This window comes from Brassica napus, chromosome A5, assembly GCF_020379485.1.
Source record: "Brassica napus cultivar Da-Ae chromosome A5, Da-Ae, whole genome shotgun sequence".
NCBI lineage: Eukaryota > Viridiplantae > Streptophyta > Magnoliopsida > Brassicales > Brassicaceae > Brassica > Brassica napus.
In genome coordinates, this window is record NC_063438.1 from 6,834,335 (window position 1) to 6,852,118 (window position 17,784).

General features: G+C 32.7%; 3 protein-coding genes and 1 long non-coding RNA gene across 4 annotated transcripts in view; 2 read left to right on the plus strand and 2 right to left on the minus strand.

Moving 5' to 3' along the window:
* The window catches only part of LOC106454826, a 942-nt gene extending 436 nt beyond the window's left edge, over positions 1–506 (minus strand). The window contains exons 1-2 of the long non-coding RNA XR_001290041.3: positions 110–506; positions 1–13 (exon numbers count right to left, since the gene is read on the minus strand). The exon at positions 1–13 is cut by the window's left edge and continues 436 nt beyond it. This is a non-coding gene — a long non-coding RNA (uncharacterized LOC106454826). The remainder of the gene's footprint in view (positions 14–109) is intronic.
* Positions 507–5,531: 5,025 nt separating this feature from the next.
* BNAA05G10930D (uncharacterized N-acetyltransferase p20) lies at positions 5,532–6,608 on the plus strand. The gene has a single exon (XM_013896920.3). It carries the CDS (start codon positions 5,960–5,962, stop codon positions 6,512–6,514), a length of 555 nt encoding a protein of 184 aa, XP_013752374.1. The 5' UTR covers positions 5,532–5,959; the 3' UTR covers positions 6,515–6,608.
* Positions 6,609–8,728: 2,120 nt separating this feature from the next.
* LOC106453580 (putative F-box protein At2g19630) lies at positions 8,729–9,886 on the minus strand. Its single transcript, XM_022720281.2, has one exon. It carries the CDS (start codon positions 9,884–9,886, stop codon positions 8,729–8,731), a length of 1,158 nt encoding a protein of 385 aa, XP_022576002.1.
* Positions 9,887–16,204: 6,318 nt separating this feature from the next.
* Positions 16,205–16,972, plus strand: LOC106454830 (uncharacterized N-acetyltransferase p20-like). The gene has a single exon (XM_048780781.1). The coding sequence runs from the start codon at positions 16,321–16,323 to the stop codon at positions 16,873–16,875; it is 555 nt and encodes a 184-aa protein (XP_048636738.1). The 5' UTR covers positions 16,205–16,320; the 3' UTR covers positions 16,876–16,972.
* The last annotated feature ends 812 nt before the right edge of the window (positions 16,973–17,784 follow it).

Sequence of the window (17,784 nt, forward strand, 5' to 3'; positions counted from 1 at the left end):
TTGAATTCTGAAACTGAAAAAAAACAAACAAATATGAGTATAAACAAACGAACAAAAATCTCCGAAACTGAAAAAAAAAATGATTTGGAAATACAGAGAAGAAGATTACAGAGAGGTGATGAACTAGAGTGGTGACAATGAGTACGGCACACGGCAAGCTTCAGCAGAGACAAAGAAGAAGATGAGATAGAAAGAAGACGAGATTCATTAAATAAAACAGAGAAAAAAAATAAACAAATCAGTAGACAGAGAAGAAATGTAGAGAAGAGAAAGAAGAAAAGAGAAACGTGTGATGAGAAGATAGAGATCTAAATCTGAAAAAAGTGTGAAGAAAACAAGTTTTTGGATCGTCTCTCGGTGCACATAAAGGACAAAAGAGAGAGGTTGAGATTGATTCTCCACCGTTAGATTAAAATTTAATCAATGACTGTTATTAAATCTGACACAATCCTTACCATTTGTTATCAACCATTTGAATATAAAGTCTAAGGTTAAAATTTAATAATTTATACATTTAAATTATAAAAGTATTTCATGGAGAGTAAAGTTTATGGTTAAGTTTGTAGTTTAAAGATTTAAGAATTTGTTTAAAATTAAGGGTACAAAGTTTTAAATTTGCGTTAAGAATTGTGTATAATAGATATAATTTAGGATACTTAATAGAAAGGTTCAGAGTTTTGTACATTTTATTATGAAAGTGTAATACATGCATCAATATGTATGTGAAGATTCTAATTTTCCAAGGCATAAAGTTGTAACAAAAAAAAACCCACTGAATATACACACTTTCTACAATTTTAATTTAAGAAGATAGGCTAAAACAGTTCATATGAACCCCACTCAACAAGTTTTTATATTTAATCGTCTCTCTATTAGCCAGTCCGTTTACGTTTTCAAATAGTATTTAAATTATTCGTCTACAAAAAAAATATACATTGCATTTCTCAATAAATAATATTTCCTCACATACATTATAGAATTCCTAATGGTAACTAAATATGTGACTCTCAAAAGTGTTGCAACTGTTCTAATAATAACTTCTTCATTTTAAACAAATCCCAACATCATCAAACGACTAAATACAAAATCACCACACCATTGAAAAACTACTACAAATAGAATTATCTTATATCATAACCTAAGTACAATTTTTGAGTCAAAATATTAAGTGTTAACTTAAAATTAGTTTTTAAACAAAAAGATAAACACTATTAAACCTAATAAAATAGTTTTTATTATAATTACCCGCCCGTAGGGCGGGCCGGCCCTAGTACAACTAGGAAAATAACCCGTGCGATATCGCACGGGAGCTCATCTTATAAAAAAACATGTTATATTAGATATCATAATAAATATATGTTAACTTATGTTGATATGATCTTTTAATTTATAATATTACTTTAATTTTGAGTATTTTTATAAAACACCAACATTTATTACATTAACACAATAATTAAATAAAATCAACTAAATTCATGAATTATAGATTTACCTAAAAATTATTAATGGCTTTTATTGGATCTTTAAATAGTATTTAGGATATAGTGGTATTGAGATATAAATTCTCTAAAAGTATATTGGTTTCTCGATCAAAAATTTTAAATTTAAATTAAGATACAAGAATAACAAATATAGCTCCATATGTTTATGTGTTTCTTCAAAGATCTTAAAAATCGTCTAAAAGCAAATGTTTCCATTTTTTATCATACCTATTATGCTTAATCAATATATAATGATTGGTAAAAATCAGTGCTCGAAGATATATAGATGTCGCTCTTATCTTTACTTAGATTACCACTTGGTAATAAGTAAACGCAATCAATAAAAAAATTGTTTGCATAAGTTGTTTTGTGTTTAAATGAAAGTTTGGATAACCGGCCGAAGAGAAACAATGTAAATCCAAAAGCTAAAATTATTAATATGCTTAATTTCATATATACATATATACATATATATACATACATATATATATATATATATATATATAATATTATACAAATTTAAATCACCCAACAAATAAAATTACCATGATATCAATAGTTAATTTCTATAATTTTTTAAAAAGGTATGTACAATAAATATAAAAATGAATGAAAAGATAATTTGTTAAAAAATATGCAAATTATAGAATGGAAAGGTACATCCTTAAATATTTTGACAATTTCTCAAATACCAATGAAACTTTCTCATGTATATGTTTACCAAGATTTTTGTTGATTTTTAAACAAAAATCTCTCTATTTCTTGTTTTATTTGTGATTTTGTGATTTATTTTTGGTTATTCTGGTGGTTGTGATTTATTGTTATCTACAAGTCTTTATATAAAAGATAAAAGTTGCACGGATTGACAATTAAATTTTGCAGTGGTTACAATGGTTCACACCAAAAAAGTAGTGAGTCATTGCCAAAAAGTATAATCATAAATACTTACAACGATTCGTCACCAAAAATTGTAGTCACCAATAGTTACAAATTTACAATGCTTCAGAGTATCACCAAAACATTTTTTTATGAAAGTATGTATTTTTAAGATGGAAATGTACATCATAGAAATATTTGAAAAGTAGCATCCTTAGATACTTTTTTTTTAAACAAACAAAATTTTAAAACGAAAAAAACATTTCTTAACATTTGTTGAATTCTTATTATTAAATGACATTAATAATTATAATAATTCATCACCAAAAGTCATAATCACCAATGGTTACAATGCTTCAATATATCACCAAAACATCTCATTATGAAAAGATGTATTTTTAAGATGGAAATATACATCATAAAAATATTTGAAAAGTTACATCCTTAAATATTTTCTTCTTAAAACTAATAAAAATTTAAAATGAAAAGACACATCTCTTAACATTTGGTTGATTTCCTATTATATATTAGAAACTGTTTGTATATATAAGAACAAATGTTTTATTTTTCTAACACTACATTTTAACGTGTTCCATTAATTTTAGTTTATCAAGATACATAGATTCGTAATCCATACTGCCAACATATCTTAGAATAAAAATGTTACACACAATGCAATTGGAGTTAATAAATAAATATTTTTTATTAAAATAGCAAAGAATAACAACACTGGAAAAATGTCACTAAACCATAAAGTATGTTTAATATAAAAATAATCATATGTATATTAGTTTTAGTATGCCACCATCGATCTTTCACATTCTACTCTTATTCTTAAAGCTAATATAGTAACATAAATATTAAATATTGTGCAAGCTGGATATTCATCTGGATTATGTTAACAATTCTACCCTCAAATTATTAAGTTATACCTTTAGTTACAATAAATATTATATTTTGAAAATAGATAAAAATAGTAACAATTTTCATATTTATAAATGAATTAGTTCTTAGGGATGATACTTTTATTTAATTTTATTACAAATTAATATAATTAAAAATAATTTGAATGATAAAAAAATAATGTTTTGCACATACTTTTTAATAACTGAAATACGAATGTGTTTTACTCTTATGGCGGTTACAAAGTTTACATTTAAGATATAGAGAGAGTACACCAATATCAATTACTTAAAAAAACATTTACCGAGCAATGTGTGAGACCAACAGTTGCGCCTTATCACAAATGAATGCAACAATATATAAACTTTTTAATCATGTTTACACCTTTCGAAAGTTAAAGTATGCCAATATAATTTATAATTAGACTTACTTATATGCTTAAAGCTTTACTTTTTCAAAAAATTAATATTTGATCATTTAATAGAATCATTAGGAAGTTTTATTATTTTTATTAATGGAAAATAATAATAACTGTTTTTAACTGAATCATAAAAAGATGCATCTATTGTTTTTTAGAATTCTTTATTTATTGTTTTATTATTTTTATAGAATGATGTTTCATTCTGCAACCAAAAAAAAACAATAAAATAGTTTACGTAAACTATTTTCAAAGAGAAAAATTATAATAACAAAGAAACCGATAGGCGGTTACACATCCACTATCACACCACGATCTTTTTATATTACTTTCTTGGTTCTACAATCACAGAAATTCCATAACATTTGAGAACCAACCACCGAAAAACTACTTCATCTATCGCAAAACTTGAAACTATGGAAGTGAATCAAAAACAACACACATTCTCCCTTGAAAACACAATAGTTCTTTTTTTTTGGTAAACGACAGGTGAGTTAATTTCCACTTTTATTCCATCTACGATTCTGGAGTTGTGATGAGAATTGTTTCTTATGCATGGTTGGCACCACATGGAGCATGGCAACGAGAGGAACATGAGAATAGATGATTGGTTTCACGTAATTTCTTACATACTTATATCATATATCTTTTTTGACAAAACTTATATCAAATACCTTTGTTTCATCTTATTAATCAATAATATTGTTTCGATTTGTTTACTTTCTATCACTTTCAATTTGTATTTTTGGCCAGATAAAAATCAACCTCACGTTTACGAGTTGTCATGAAATTTATATACAAACAAAATATTCGGTGAAGACCAATCACCAACGAATGCTGAATTGTAAAGAAGACGAAATAGCATCTAGACACTCGGGTTCACAGCGGCTTCTTTTAACAATTCAGTGAGCGGTAAGTTTTTGATTCCCATAACTATTAATTATTACATTCTGGTTTATATTGTGACTCTCTACCACAACCAAAAGCATAGCAGGGGCCATAATACTAGTTCATATATAAACTAAAATGTGATCTTATTATTTACGTGCTTGTTGGTTTGTTTTACAATAGCAACAATATCAAGAAGAACACGGCAATAACATGAACATATATAAACAAATTTGTATGTGTGAAAGACAAACCTTTTCATTTAATATAAGAAAATTGAGACTAATGATTTCTTAATTTTGTTTTGGATTTTAAGCTATCCAAACACTTAAAAATCTTCCTAATATTTTTTGCTTATAACGATTCATTTGAATGTCATCTAAAAATTTGTATCCATGTAACTGTTTAGAACTTTTTTTCCATCAATTTATTATTAGTTGATTAGTGAAAATTATATTTTGAGAAATACATGACAGAGACTATTTATAGATTTTTAAAAGACACAACCTTCTAACTTTTTTGTAAGAGACACAACCTTTTAAACATTTTTTGCAAAAGACACAACCTTTCAATCAGTTTTTATAAAAGACACAACCTTCTAACTTTTTTGTAAAAGACACAACTTTTTAAACATTTTTACAAAAGACACAACCTTTCAACATAAATGGATTCACAACCTTTGGAATCAATTGGTTATAAAAGACACAACCTTCTAACTTTTTTTGTAAAAGACACAACTCTTTACACTTTTTTTTCAAAAGACACAACCTTTCAACATAAGTGGATTCACAACCTTTTGAATTAATTGAGATTGCTATTATTAGTAGATATATAGTGTACTGAGATGTTATGAGAAAAGATAATAGTTTCTACTAACGATAGATGAAAGTTAATCTCTTAAACAAGATAGTTTAAAAAATTTAGAAGAATTTAAGAATAGATGAGATAAAAATAAAATTTGATAACATTGGGTAAATTTTAGTTTCGCAACATGTTGAGTCTTGCGTTGACTACTACCGACGACACAGCACCACAATTATCAACAACAGTAGCAAATCATTTACTGTGACCCACTTGGAAAAGAAAAAGTTGAATTCTTTTCGGAATCAACATGGCAAGTTCCGAATCCTCAACTATGTTTTGTTTGGCAACCAAGTTTAAGTGTCTAAAGTCAAAGGTCAAAATGAACAACAAGCCATTCACAAGATGACACTTCATCTACTGTCTTCATTCAATAATTAAAATCGACTATATAATATAATATTATACCACTAACTGTATTTTTACTCAAAAGCAAGAAGCAGTATATTCGAGACTTTTGCTAAGCGCGGCGTGTATATAAAGATATCGCATTGACGTTACAATGTGATATCTCAAACAATCATTATCGTAAATGGAGATGGACTCAAACGAGACTCAACCAACGGTGGTTGTTTCATCGCCGCCGGGAAGAATATCACTCCGGCCAATGACTCTTTCCGACGTTGACGACTACATGGTGTGGGCCACAGACGCTGAAGTCGCACGCTTTTGCTCTTGGGAGCCTTGCACGAGCCGAGAAGAAGCCATCAAATACATAACTGATTCGGTCTTGACACACCCATGGCTCCGAGCCATCTGTTTAGAGGACGACCGTCCCATCGGCTACATCTTGATCATGCCTGTCGATAACATCAGGAAAGAGATCGGTTATGTGCTAGCGAGAAAGTATTGGGGAAAAGGGTTCGCTACGGAGGCTGTGAGGCTAGTGACGGCGGAGATATTCAAGGAAATGCCGGAGATTGAGAGGCTTGAGGCACTAGTGGACGTGGACAACGTGGGATCCCAAAGGGTTCTTGAAAAAGTTGGGTTTACTAGAGAAGGTGTGATGAGGAATTATATAATTATGAAAGGAAGTGTTAGAGATATGGTCATGTTTAGTTTCTTGCCTTCTGATCCGTTCAAATAATTGATCAACAAAAATATCAGTTCAAATTATCTATAATGTTGGACTTTTTGTATGATTCATCTGTAAAACATGAAATAAACTCTGTTTTTTTTTTGCTGTGATGTATTAGTTGCCTTGTCAAAAGTTAATTCTACAACCAAGTACTTGGCCTTTTCACTACTAATATATGCAGAGAATTTACATGGTCAATTATAGAAACAACTGAACTTTACGGATATAGTCAAAAACTTAATTAGATGGTCAACCAATTACACATTCCTAGATAGAGAAGAGTTTATAAAGCAAACTTTTAGCTAATGACAAACCATATCTACTGATGAGTATACTGAGGCAATTCCATAATGTGTATATTATTCCATAAAAAATCACGCAAACCAGAAAACAGTCGTCTAGTAAGTCAAGAAGGTGACAAGTATACAAAACCAATAGAAAGAGAACTTTATGATGAGAACTTTAAAAGCCAAACCAGCTATGTTACAAAACGCTAAATTTATCAGTACCCTAATTAAAATGCTTCCATAAGCTTCGGGTCGACCTCTTTATGGTCTAGAAAGGTGGACAGATTAGTACTCTGAAACGCTTCCATCCCTTGGATTCTAACTTTTACGATAGTGTATTTTTCGATGTTGTAATATATAACGCAGGAGGGGTGACCAAACACGATTTCATTACTATCAGTAACTCCAGCAAAGCGTAACACGTCTTTTCCAACCACATTTTTCAACACAGGAGGCAGTATGTATGTATGCTTCGACCATTCTTGCTTTTCAGAATCCCCTATGCTCATCAACTCTATACTGTGAGTTCCACCAAGTTTAAACCTGTTAATCTTAACTGAACCTAATTTGCCATTGTAGTTAATCATAGATTGGTTAAATACTGCTTCCTTGAAAGTCGTGTCCAGTTCAATACAACTGAACTTCTCAGACATAACGTGAAAGCAAACTATTATAGAAGTTCGTGTACGATAATTTTTGGTTTTATAATACAAAACACCATTGATGCAATATTCCTGTAAGCCAACAATAATGGGGTATGCAGCATTGTATTATTCTCCACTCAATTTTTTCAGTTCCTAGAGTCAGAAGTTGATGCTCGGTGATACAACGGTCGAAGTCATATCTCGAGGATAATACCTTGAATCGTTTATAAATGGGATCATACCCCATAAAGCTCATCGTTTCAAGGATGCTTCTCACCTCAACCATCCTCGTTTTCTTCACTTTGGGCAACGTTAATGTTTTTCCTGTGCTAGGATTACATATTATATGTACTATTGACATCTATGATCTCTCTATAAACTCTTTATCTGTGAGACAGAGCAAGCCGTGGACAGGACCACTAATTTCACAGTGATACTGATAACCACCAAAGGGGATACGGGAAAGATGCTTGACGGCTACAGGAGACGAATTTTTATAAGGGTTTTGAGACTGAGGTGACGAGAGGAATAATAATTTCTTTTTCCTCTATAGATGAACAATAGATGCGGGCGAGCTGAAGATCTGGTGATGAACAACTCTGTGAAATAGGGAAGGCGAAGTGTGGAGGGCCCAGAGCTTTGATAAGCTTTGATACGCAACGACATCTCCCTATAGACTTCACCGGCAGCCTCGAGAGTATTTCTATTATAAGATCAGTAGGGATCGTATCTGAGTTTTTTCTTCCATCCAACAAGGTCTTAGCTCGCGTATTGCGCTTAGATTTCCTGGCTGAAACAGACTTTGCAGTAAAACCTAGCTTCCCTCTGAGCTCGTATCATAAGAAAGATTTTAAAAAGGCCTTTGACAGAAAAATAGAGTAAAAAGGCGGTATAAAATTTATCTTGTGCATGCTGGTTACGACTTACGAGAAAGCCCATGCCCAAACTTAATTAGGGTATACGATTCTTGTTGGTGACTTGTATTCGAACTCGTTAGATTAATTTTGTTAAGTACACATTCCCTAGACAAGTTAAAAGCTTATGTTTAGCTAAAAACAAACCATTGTTCTCGAGTGTGTACTGAACCAATTCTGTAAAGTGTAGACATATAACCCAAAAAAAATCACACAGAAACCAGAAAAATAATAGCCATCCAATAGCAAAAAAATTGACAAGTATACAAAGCCGAAGTGACAAGTAAAGATAAGGACGTTAAGGGTACCATAATCTTTATCATGAGAAATTAAAAGCCAAATCAGCTTTGTTACAAAATTCTCAAGTTAATTACGTCATTATTTAAACGCGTGCGTAAACTTGAGGTCCTCCATATGGTTTACAAAGGTGGCAAACTTACACTTAGAGGAAGCTCCCATTCCCTGGATTGCAACTTTTACGACACCTTGTGTCTCGATATTGTAGTAAATAACCTGGGAAGGGTGCGAGAAGACAACTTCACTAGTACCAACAAATCCAACCAAGCGTAAATCGGCTCTTCCAACTACATTCTTCCACATAGGAGGTAGCACATATTCATGCTTCGACCACTCCTGCTTTTCGAAATTTCCTATAACAAGCAACTTAATACTTCTACTTTCTCCATCAGCGAAGCGATCCCCTGCATCAGAGATAAGTGAACTTAATTTTCCATTGTAGTTTATCAGAGTGCCCTCAAAGACTGCTCCTATTGAAGTTGTTTCCACTTCAATAAAACTGAACGTCTCAGACCTAACGTGAAAACAACCTATCATATCTATTCCTCGAGTACAAACTGGATAATACAAAACACCATTGATGCATATCCCCTGTTGGAAAGAATCCTGGGGTGTGGAACACTTGATCGTTCTCCATTTAAGTTCTCCAGTTCCCAAAGTCAGAACTTGATGCTGATCAAGAGTAGAGTACCTTGTTATGGACAATACCTTAAATTGATTATCAATGGGATCATACCCCAGAATGTTTCTCGCCCTAGTAAAGCTTCTTCTCATCCTCTTTTTCGGTAAGGTTAAAGCTTGTCCTGTGCTAGGGTTACATATTATCTGTACTGGTGACATCCGCTTACTTATAAATTTAAGACAAACCAAGCCTTGGACATGACCACTAACGTAACAGGAAGAACCACGAAAGGGGATACGCGATAGATGCTTGACAGCTTCAGGAGTCGAGTTCTCATCAAGATTCTGAGGCTGAGGTGACGAGAGGAATACAAACTTGTGTTTTTCTTTGTAGACGAACAATAGCTGCGGGTGAGCTGAAGCTCGGGTGGTGAAGAACTCTTTTAAATAGGGAAGGTCAACTATGGAGGCCCAGAGCTTCGATACGCAACGAAATCGAGCTACGGACTTCATCGGCAGTCTCGACAGTATATCGATTATGAGATCAGTAGGGATCGTCTTTGAGTTTGCTCTTCCATTCAACAAGGTCTTAGCTCGCTTACTACGCTTGGATTTCATGGCGGAGATGACTTTGCTGTAAACCCTAGCTTCCCCTGAGTTCGCATTGTTTCAAAGATTTTAATCTATATATATATATAAAACTAAAGTGGCCTTGGTTAAGAGAAGCCCTATAGCATATTGAGAGGCTTGAGGCCATTCCTGAGATAGTTCTTACCTTCTGACACGTTGAGTTGATGATCAACATAAAAGATTATTAATCCACATTCAGCATGTTGGTTTTTGAGTATGATTCATGTAGATTATTAAAGTCATCGAATAAGGACTGTACTAAAAGCCCATACGTTTTGTTATTAGATCTGAAATTATAGGAGACCTTACTTATGCATAAGCTGTACAATATTCTCTGCATGATCTACAAAGGTGTTACCTTTTGAATGCTCATTTGTCCGAGTCGGTCCAATGAAATCTAAATAGTTGTTTTTACATATCTGCACGAAGCTGACAATACATATGAATGCTCTGACCACTCCTCTTTTTTAGCATCTTTTTTTTTTTCTAAACAATCCTTTTTTAGCATCTTCTAAAACTCAAAAACTTAAAACCATACAAAGGCAGACCTTTATCACATAGTGCTCCTAATTTACCATGGAAGTTTATCAAATAGAATTCTTATAAACCAAGTGTTTGTATATACAGACAATTTACATTATCAATTATAGAAATCCAATCAGACGATCACCCAAGTACACAAATGTAAATGTAAATGTAAATGTTATTCCCTAAAACAGAAAACATGAAGTGAATAAATGTTATAAGATTATTTTAAAGTCTTTGTAAATATAAAATTTATAATATCTACCTCAAGAATATTACTACTTTGAAGAATAAGCAAGTCTTGTGTACTAGAAACTTCATCTTGGAGTTTTATCACACTTGACACAATTAGTGATGATCTTTGTATTTCTATCTGCAACATAAAATTATTGAACTAATAAGCTTGTACAATTATTTTATAAGTACTTATAAATGTAAACAATGTAATAAAACCTCAAAGACATGAAATGAATAATTTTTCTCATTATTTTATAAATTCTTAAAATATAAAATTGTAATAAATACATCAAAGATTTTGCTTTTTCCAGCAATGAGAAAGTCTTGAGTACTAGAAATTTCATCTCGTATATGTATCATATCTGACACAATTAATGGTGATCTATGTCTTTCCATCTGCAACATAAAAACATGAATCCAATAATTCATTTAAAATACCTCAAGGGCATTATTAAAGACATATATCCTTGTTTGTCACAATGAAAGGGAATGTGTCATATATTTTTACAACATAAAAACATGTAATTAGTAACTGTGGTAAAGTAAATAATAAAATTTATAAATAAAACATAACCAAAGAGTTTACTTCATAAATTGTTAGTCAAAGCTGAAGAAAGTTTTCCACTATATTTATGTTTGCTCATAAAGGATATTACTTGAAAATCATTCCTAATAAAAACTGGAAGAGCATCTTCTGTACCAAAGATAGACTTTGATGGTGAAACGTAGCTAAACTTTATATTGTTATCTATTGTAAAATCTTCTAGAACTACCCTAATCAACTCTTTGTAGGATATATCTTTAGGAATAACACTAATTGAACCTCCTCTTTCTTTATCAACAGTGAAATCCCAATGAATTATATCCCAATATATATTCAAACATCAAAACATATAGAAATAGTATGTCTTTTCTATAATATAAAATTTATAAGGGCTTATAAATATCACAGAGTATAATTTCAATTTCAATATCGACACCTTTGTCAAACATCACATAAAAAGATCATGTTTGGAAATTTTCAACATGAAATTACTTAAACAAATCATTTTAAAAAAAAAATAAAAGTAGAAGACAAAAATCACTTTCTTTGATGCTTCTTTCTCAAATTATCTTGACACCTTCGACAATCTTCTTCCTCTGTTCGCCGGATCGCGTCTACATCTCGCCAAGTTCGCCAGAGATCGCAAAGTTCACCGGTGATTTCATTTGGAGCAACTCCCAATTTGATCGCATGACAAAGATCTGGAGAAGAAAGAAATATAAGTTAGTAGGAGTAAAAATATATTCAACACAAAATTACTTAAAGCTTGAAGAATCAACAAGATATATCAAAAAAACGATAAAACATAACACTATGTTCCTCATCGATAAATATTTATAAGGTTTTATAAATTTGAAATTTTTAAAACCTCGTGAGAAAAGTTTTGTCTTCTTTCCCATAAATTGATCGATTATGAGAAAAATTGCATAAAGTGACGAAAATCACCATATATTATCCTCTCACCTTTGTTACGTGTTAGTGGTAAGAAGTCGTTTTGTTCTGTTCGTTTGAGGTTGAAATCTTCGTCAAATCTCACCGGACGTCAGCGTCATCAAATCTCGTCGGAGAATTCGTCGGCGTTGTCAAATCTCGCCAAAGAACTCGCCGGTGTCGTCAAATCTCACCGGAAAACTCGTCAGAATCATCGAATCTCGCCGGATTTGATCACCGAAAAGAATTTGATAGATTGTTATTAGTGGATCTGAGATTGAAGAAATCGTGGGAGAAAGACACTAGGTTTATGTTTGATTAAATAAGGGTATAATGGTACTTTACCCATTAAAATTTTAAAGGTAAATTTGAAAAGTGTAAAATTGAAAAGTGGTATTAGGAAAATGGTATTAGTGGCAATTCTCCTAGACATAATTTCCAAAAGAACACTTAGTAAAATGACTAAACATAAGAACATAATTTCCAAAAAGAACACTTCATAAGTAAATCTGTACACCATATATTTATATTCTTATTTTCATTTATTTTTCTCAAAAAAAATCTCATATAAAGAACCTTAATTTATTTTTTGAGTAATCTTCCACTAAAAAAATTTACATTAATTATACAAAACAGTGAATCGTCTAATTATGAAAATGACTTAACATGTTACATGCTTTCCCATGTCACATTATGGGAAGCCCACGAGAGAGGCAACTCATCAATCATAGAATCCATGAACTTAACCAGGACGAGTTAGTCTGGTGGTAAACGGCTTGCGGATGCAAGTACGGCTTCGGATTCGACTTGCACTGGCCACCAGAGAATTTACATGCGGACTTGCTCTGGCGCCCGAGATCGAAGACCGTTGCCTGGCCATGACCCACCCTCGGGTGTGCGTCCGTATCGCTAAAGGGTTCGGTCTCTAGTCTGGACCACCAGGATAGGGCTAAGACATTCGGTTATCAAAAAAAAAAAAAAAATCCATGACCTTTCTTGTTGAGTGCGTATTCGACGGCTAGAGTAACAATGAAACTTCTGTTTTTTTTTTCTTTTTCTTTGTTTTAGTGCTTCTTTTTATTTGTTACAGATTACCCTAGGAATCTGTCTAGAACACCATATCATATTACATTAGTAATCTGTGAAAATTAATAAGAGGCCGAGAGAGTATTTCCCTAAACAAGCTTCAATGCCACATTGGTTTTGCATCGAACATTTGTGTAATAAATATGTATATAGATTATAGACCATCGAATTTGTATTTTGCTTTGTGTTAAGAAATACTCGTTTCACAATAGATGAAGCTTTGGTTCTTTGCACACATATTAAGATATTATTTTTTTTAAACAAAAAATCATTAAAATACAATTTAAAACTAATATATTTAATTATAAACAAAAATAATAAAAACACAATTGGCTACACAGTTTTTAATAAAGTTAAAGTTACCTAGATATGTGAAAACATTATCTATTGTGAAACAAAAACACCTAAAACATCATTTATATTGAAACAGAGGGAATAACATTGTATAATTTGATATTATGCTCTGTTTTTCTTCTTATGCTGTTGTAACTTATTTGCTATTTTACACCAAAATTATATACAAAATTTGAGAGAACGTTTCTTTCTGTCTACCACTTCATAAAATGAAAACAAGATTCAGCATCTTATAAGAATGCAAGATTGCAAGGTTATATTGATTGTTAAAATAGTGCACAGGAAAATGAAAGAAAAATACAGTATGGCCCTGTTCGTTTGCTCACCCAGATGATCCATCTGGGTGAAGATGCAAATTGATGTTCGTTTTGGCCCTGTTCGTTTGCTCACCCAGATGATCATCTCGATAAGACATCTAGATGGACCATCTGGATGCATCTTCCAGATGTATAAACGAACAGGGCCTTTGTGCATTATAATGCTACATCCAGATGGATCACCCAGCTGAACTTTTAAAAACTCATCTCAAATTCTCACCCAAATGAAGGTGAGTCTTGATGGTGCATCTGGATGCAGATGCATCTAGTTCAGTCCAAAATGATAAATGACAAAAATAACCTTTTAAAATCAAAATATTATTTTCAAACCGTAAATTCTATTTTTTTTGCATATACATTTTTCCGCTATAACCAAAAATGCATTTTCTCGCAAAAACTGAAAAACACATTTTCCCGCCAAAACCGCAAGATGCATTTTTCCGCAAAAAAACATAAAACACACATTTTCATAAAAACACATTTTTTGGCTAAACAAGTAAACCGCATTTTTCGACCAAAACCGAAAAATGCATTTTTCCGCCAAAACCCAAAAACGCATATTCCCGCCAAAACTCCAAAAAACATTTTCCGACCAAAACCGCAAAAAAAAAACATTTTCCCGCCAAAACCGGAAAAACGCATTTTCTCGCCAAAAACGAAAAAAATACATTTTCTCGCCAAAACCGAAAAACAGAATTTTCCCGCCAAAACCGAAAAACGAAATTTTCCCGCCAAAACCCGAAAAACGCATTTTCCCGTCAAAACTGAAAACACACAATTTTACCGCCAAAACAAGAAAATAAAATTTTCCCGACAAAACCGGAAAACGTATTTTCCCGCTAAAATCGGAAAACGCATTTTCCCGCTAAAACCGGAAAACGCATTTTCCCGTCAAAACTGGAAAAACGCATTTTTCCGTCAAAACCGGAAAAACGCATTTTCCCGTCAAAACCGGAAAAATCCATTTTCCCGCCAAAACCGGAAAAATGTATTTTTCTGCCAAAACTGGAAAAACGTATTTTCCCGCCAAAACCGGGAAAATGCATTTTCCTGCCAAAACCGGAAATCGCATTTTCCCGCCAAAACCGGAAAATCGCATTTTCCCGCCAAAACCGGAAAATCGCATTTTCCCGCCAAATCGGAAAAATATATTTTCCCGCCAAAACCGGAAAAATACTTTTTCCGTCGAAATCGCGAAAAAAACTTTTTCCGCCAAAATCGTGAAAAAAAACTTTTCCCGTCTAAACCGCAAAAACGTATTTTTCCGCCAAACCCATAAAACATATTTTTCCGCCGAAAATGCACTTTTTCGCGAAAAACACTTATTTTCTCAAAAACCTCAAAAATATTTTCGGCCAAAACCGTAAAAATGTTATTTTTCCGCCGAAACGTAAAAAAATATATTTTAATCATTTTATTAACAAGTCCACCTAGATGCAGATGGAAGTTAAAAAATGAAAAGTAAACGAACATAGTTGCATTCAGATGATTCATCTGGATGCATGGACAAAATGAAGAAACGAACAACACCCAGATGGAACATCTGGATAAGACATCTAGATGGACCATCTGGATGCATCTTCCAGATGTATAAACGAACAGGGCCTATATAGTGTACTGAGATGTTATGAGAAAAGATAATAATTTCTACCAACGATAGATGAAAGTTAATCTCTTAAACAAGATAGTTTAAAAAATTTAGAAGAATTTAAGAATAGATGAGATAAAAATAAAATTTGATAACGTTGGGTAAATTTTAGTTTCGCAACATGTCGAGTCTTGCGTTGACTACTACCGACGACACAGCACCACAATTATCAACAACAGTAGCAAATCATTTACTGTGACCCACTTGGAAAAGAAAAAGTTGAATTCTTTTCGGAATCAACACGGCAAGTTCCGAATCCTCAACTATGTTTTGTTTGGCAACCAAGTAAGTGTCTAAAGTCAAAGGTCAAAATGAACAACAAGCCATTCACAAGATGACACTTCATCTACTGTCTTCATTCAATAATTAAAATCGACTATATAATACTCCCTCCGTTTTTTATTATAAGTCGTTTTAGAGAAACTTTTTTGTTTCAAATTATATGTCGTTTTCAATTTTCTATGTAAAATTTATTAATAATTAATGTTATATGACCAATGGTAATATATCTTATATTTTTCTATTGGTTGAATTGTGGTTAGGTAAATAATTAATGATGTTTTTGTTTAGAAAATATAAGAAATTAATGGTTTTCTTAATCTACGTGCATAGCTATAAAACGACTTATATTAAAAAACCGAGGGAGTATAATATTACCACTAACTGTATTTTTACTCAAAAGCAAGAAGCAATATATTCGAGACTTTTGCTAAGCGCGGCGTGTATATAAAGATATCGCATTGACGTTACAATGTGATATCTCAAACAATCATTATCGTAAATGGAGATGGACTCAAACGAGACTCAACCAACGGTGGTTGTTTCATCGCCGCCGGGAAGAATATCACTCCGGCCAATGACTCTTGCCGACGTTGACGACTACATGGTGTGGGCCACAGACGCTGAAGTCGCACGCTTTTGCTCTTGGGAGCCTTGCACGAGCCGAGAAGAAGCCATCAAATACATATCTGATTCGGTCTTGACACACCCATGGCTCCGAGCCATCTGTTTAGAGGACGACCGTCCCATCGGCTACATCTTGATCATGGCGGTTGATGACATCAGGAAAGAGATCGGTTATGTGCTAGCTAGAAAGTATTGGGGAAAAGGGTTCGCTACGGAGGCGGTGAGGCTAGTGACGGCAGAGATATTCAAGGAAATGCCGGAGATCGAGAGGCTTGAGGCACTAGTAGACGTGGACAATGTGGGATCTCAAAGGGTTCTTGAAAAAGTTGGGTTTACTAGAGAAGGTGTGATGAGGAATTTTATAATAATGAAAGGAAGTGTTAGAGATATGGTCATGTTTAGTTTCTTGCCTTCTGATCCGTTGAAGTAATTGTTCAACAAAAATATCAGTTCAGATTATCTATAATGTTGGACTTTTTCTATGATTCATCTGTAAAACATGAAATAAACTCTGTTACTGTGATGTATTAGTTGCCTTGTCAAAAGTTTCTACAAACTTGGCTTTTTCAGTAATTGTATTTTTTTTTTGTCACGATTTCAGTAATTGTATATGCAGCGAATTTACATGATCAATTATAGAAACAACTAAAATTTACGGATATAGCCATAAACTTAATTAGATATGATGGCCACCTAATTACACATTGCTGGATAGAGAAGAGTTTATAAAGCAAACTATTAGCTGATAACAAACCATTTCGCTTGATGAGTGTACGGAGCCAATTCCATAATGTGTAGAAAATATCCATACTTTTTTTTTGAACAAAGGGTTTCATATTAAAAGCGAAAGAGAGTTGGGCCCGTAGGCAAGTTTTAAACAGAGAAAATTAAACAACAGTGGGCCTGAAGGATCTGTTTAGCTAGAAGATCAGTTTCTCTGTTTTGAGAACGAGGGATGAACTGGATATTGATAGAGACGAAGAGAGAGAGGAGAGGCGATCGATATCTTGGAAAATGTCGTAAATCTCCTTGATCTGACTCTTGTTGACTATAGCTCTGACGAGCGTTTGGCAATCCGAGAAGACTGTTGTGGATTGTACTCCCGCTTTGATCTATAATGTGTAGAAAATATCTATACAAATTCACACAAATCATTTCTCTTGATGAGTGTATGGAGCCAATTCCATAATGTGTATAATATATCCATAAAAATTCACACAAACCAGAAAACAGTCGTCTAGTAAGTCAAAAAGGTGACAAGTATACAAAACCAATAGAAAGAGTAAGAGACTAAGTTAAGGTCCCATGATCTTTATGATGAGAACTTTAAAAGCCAAAC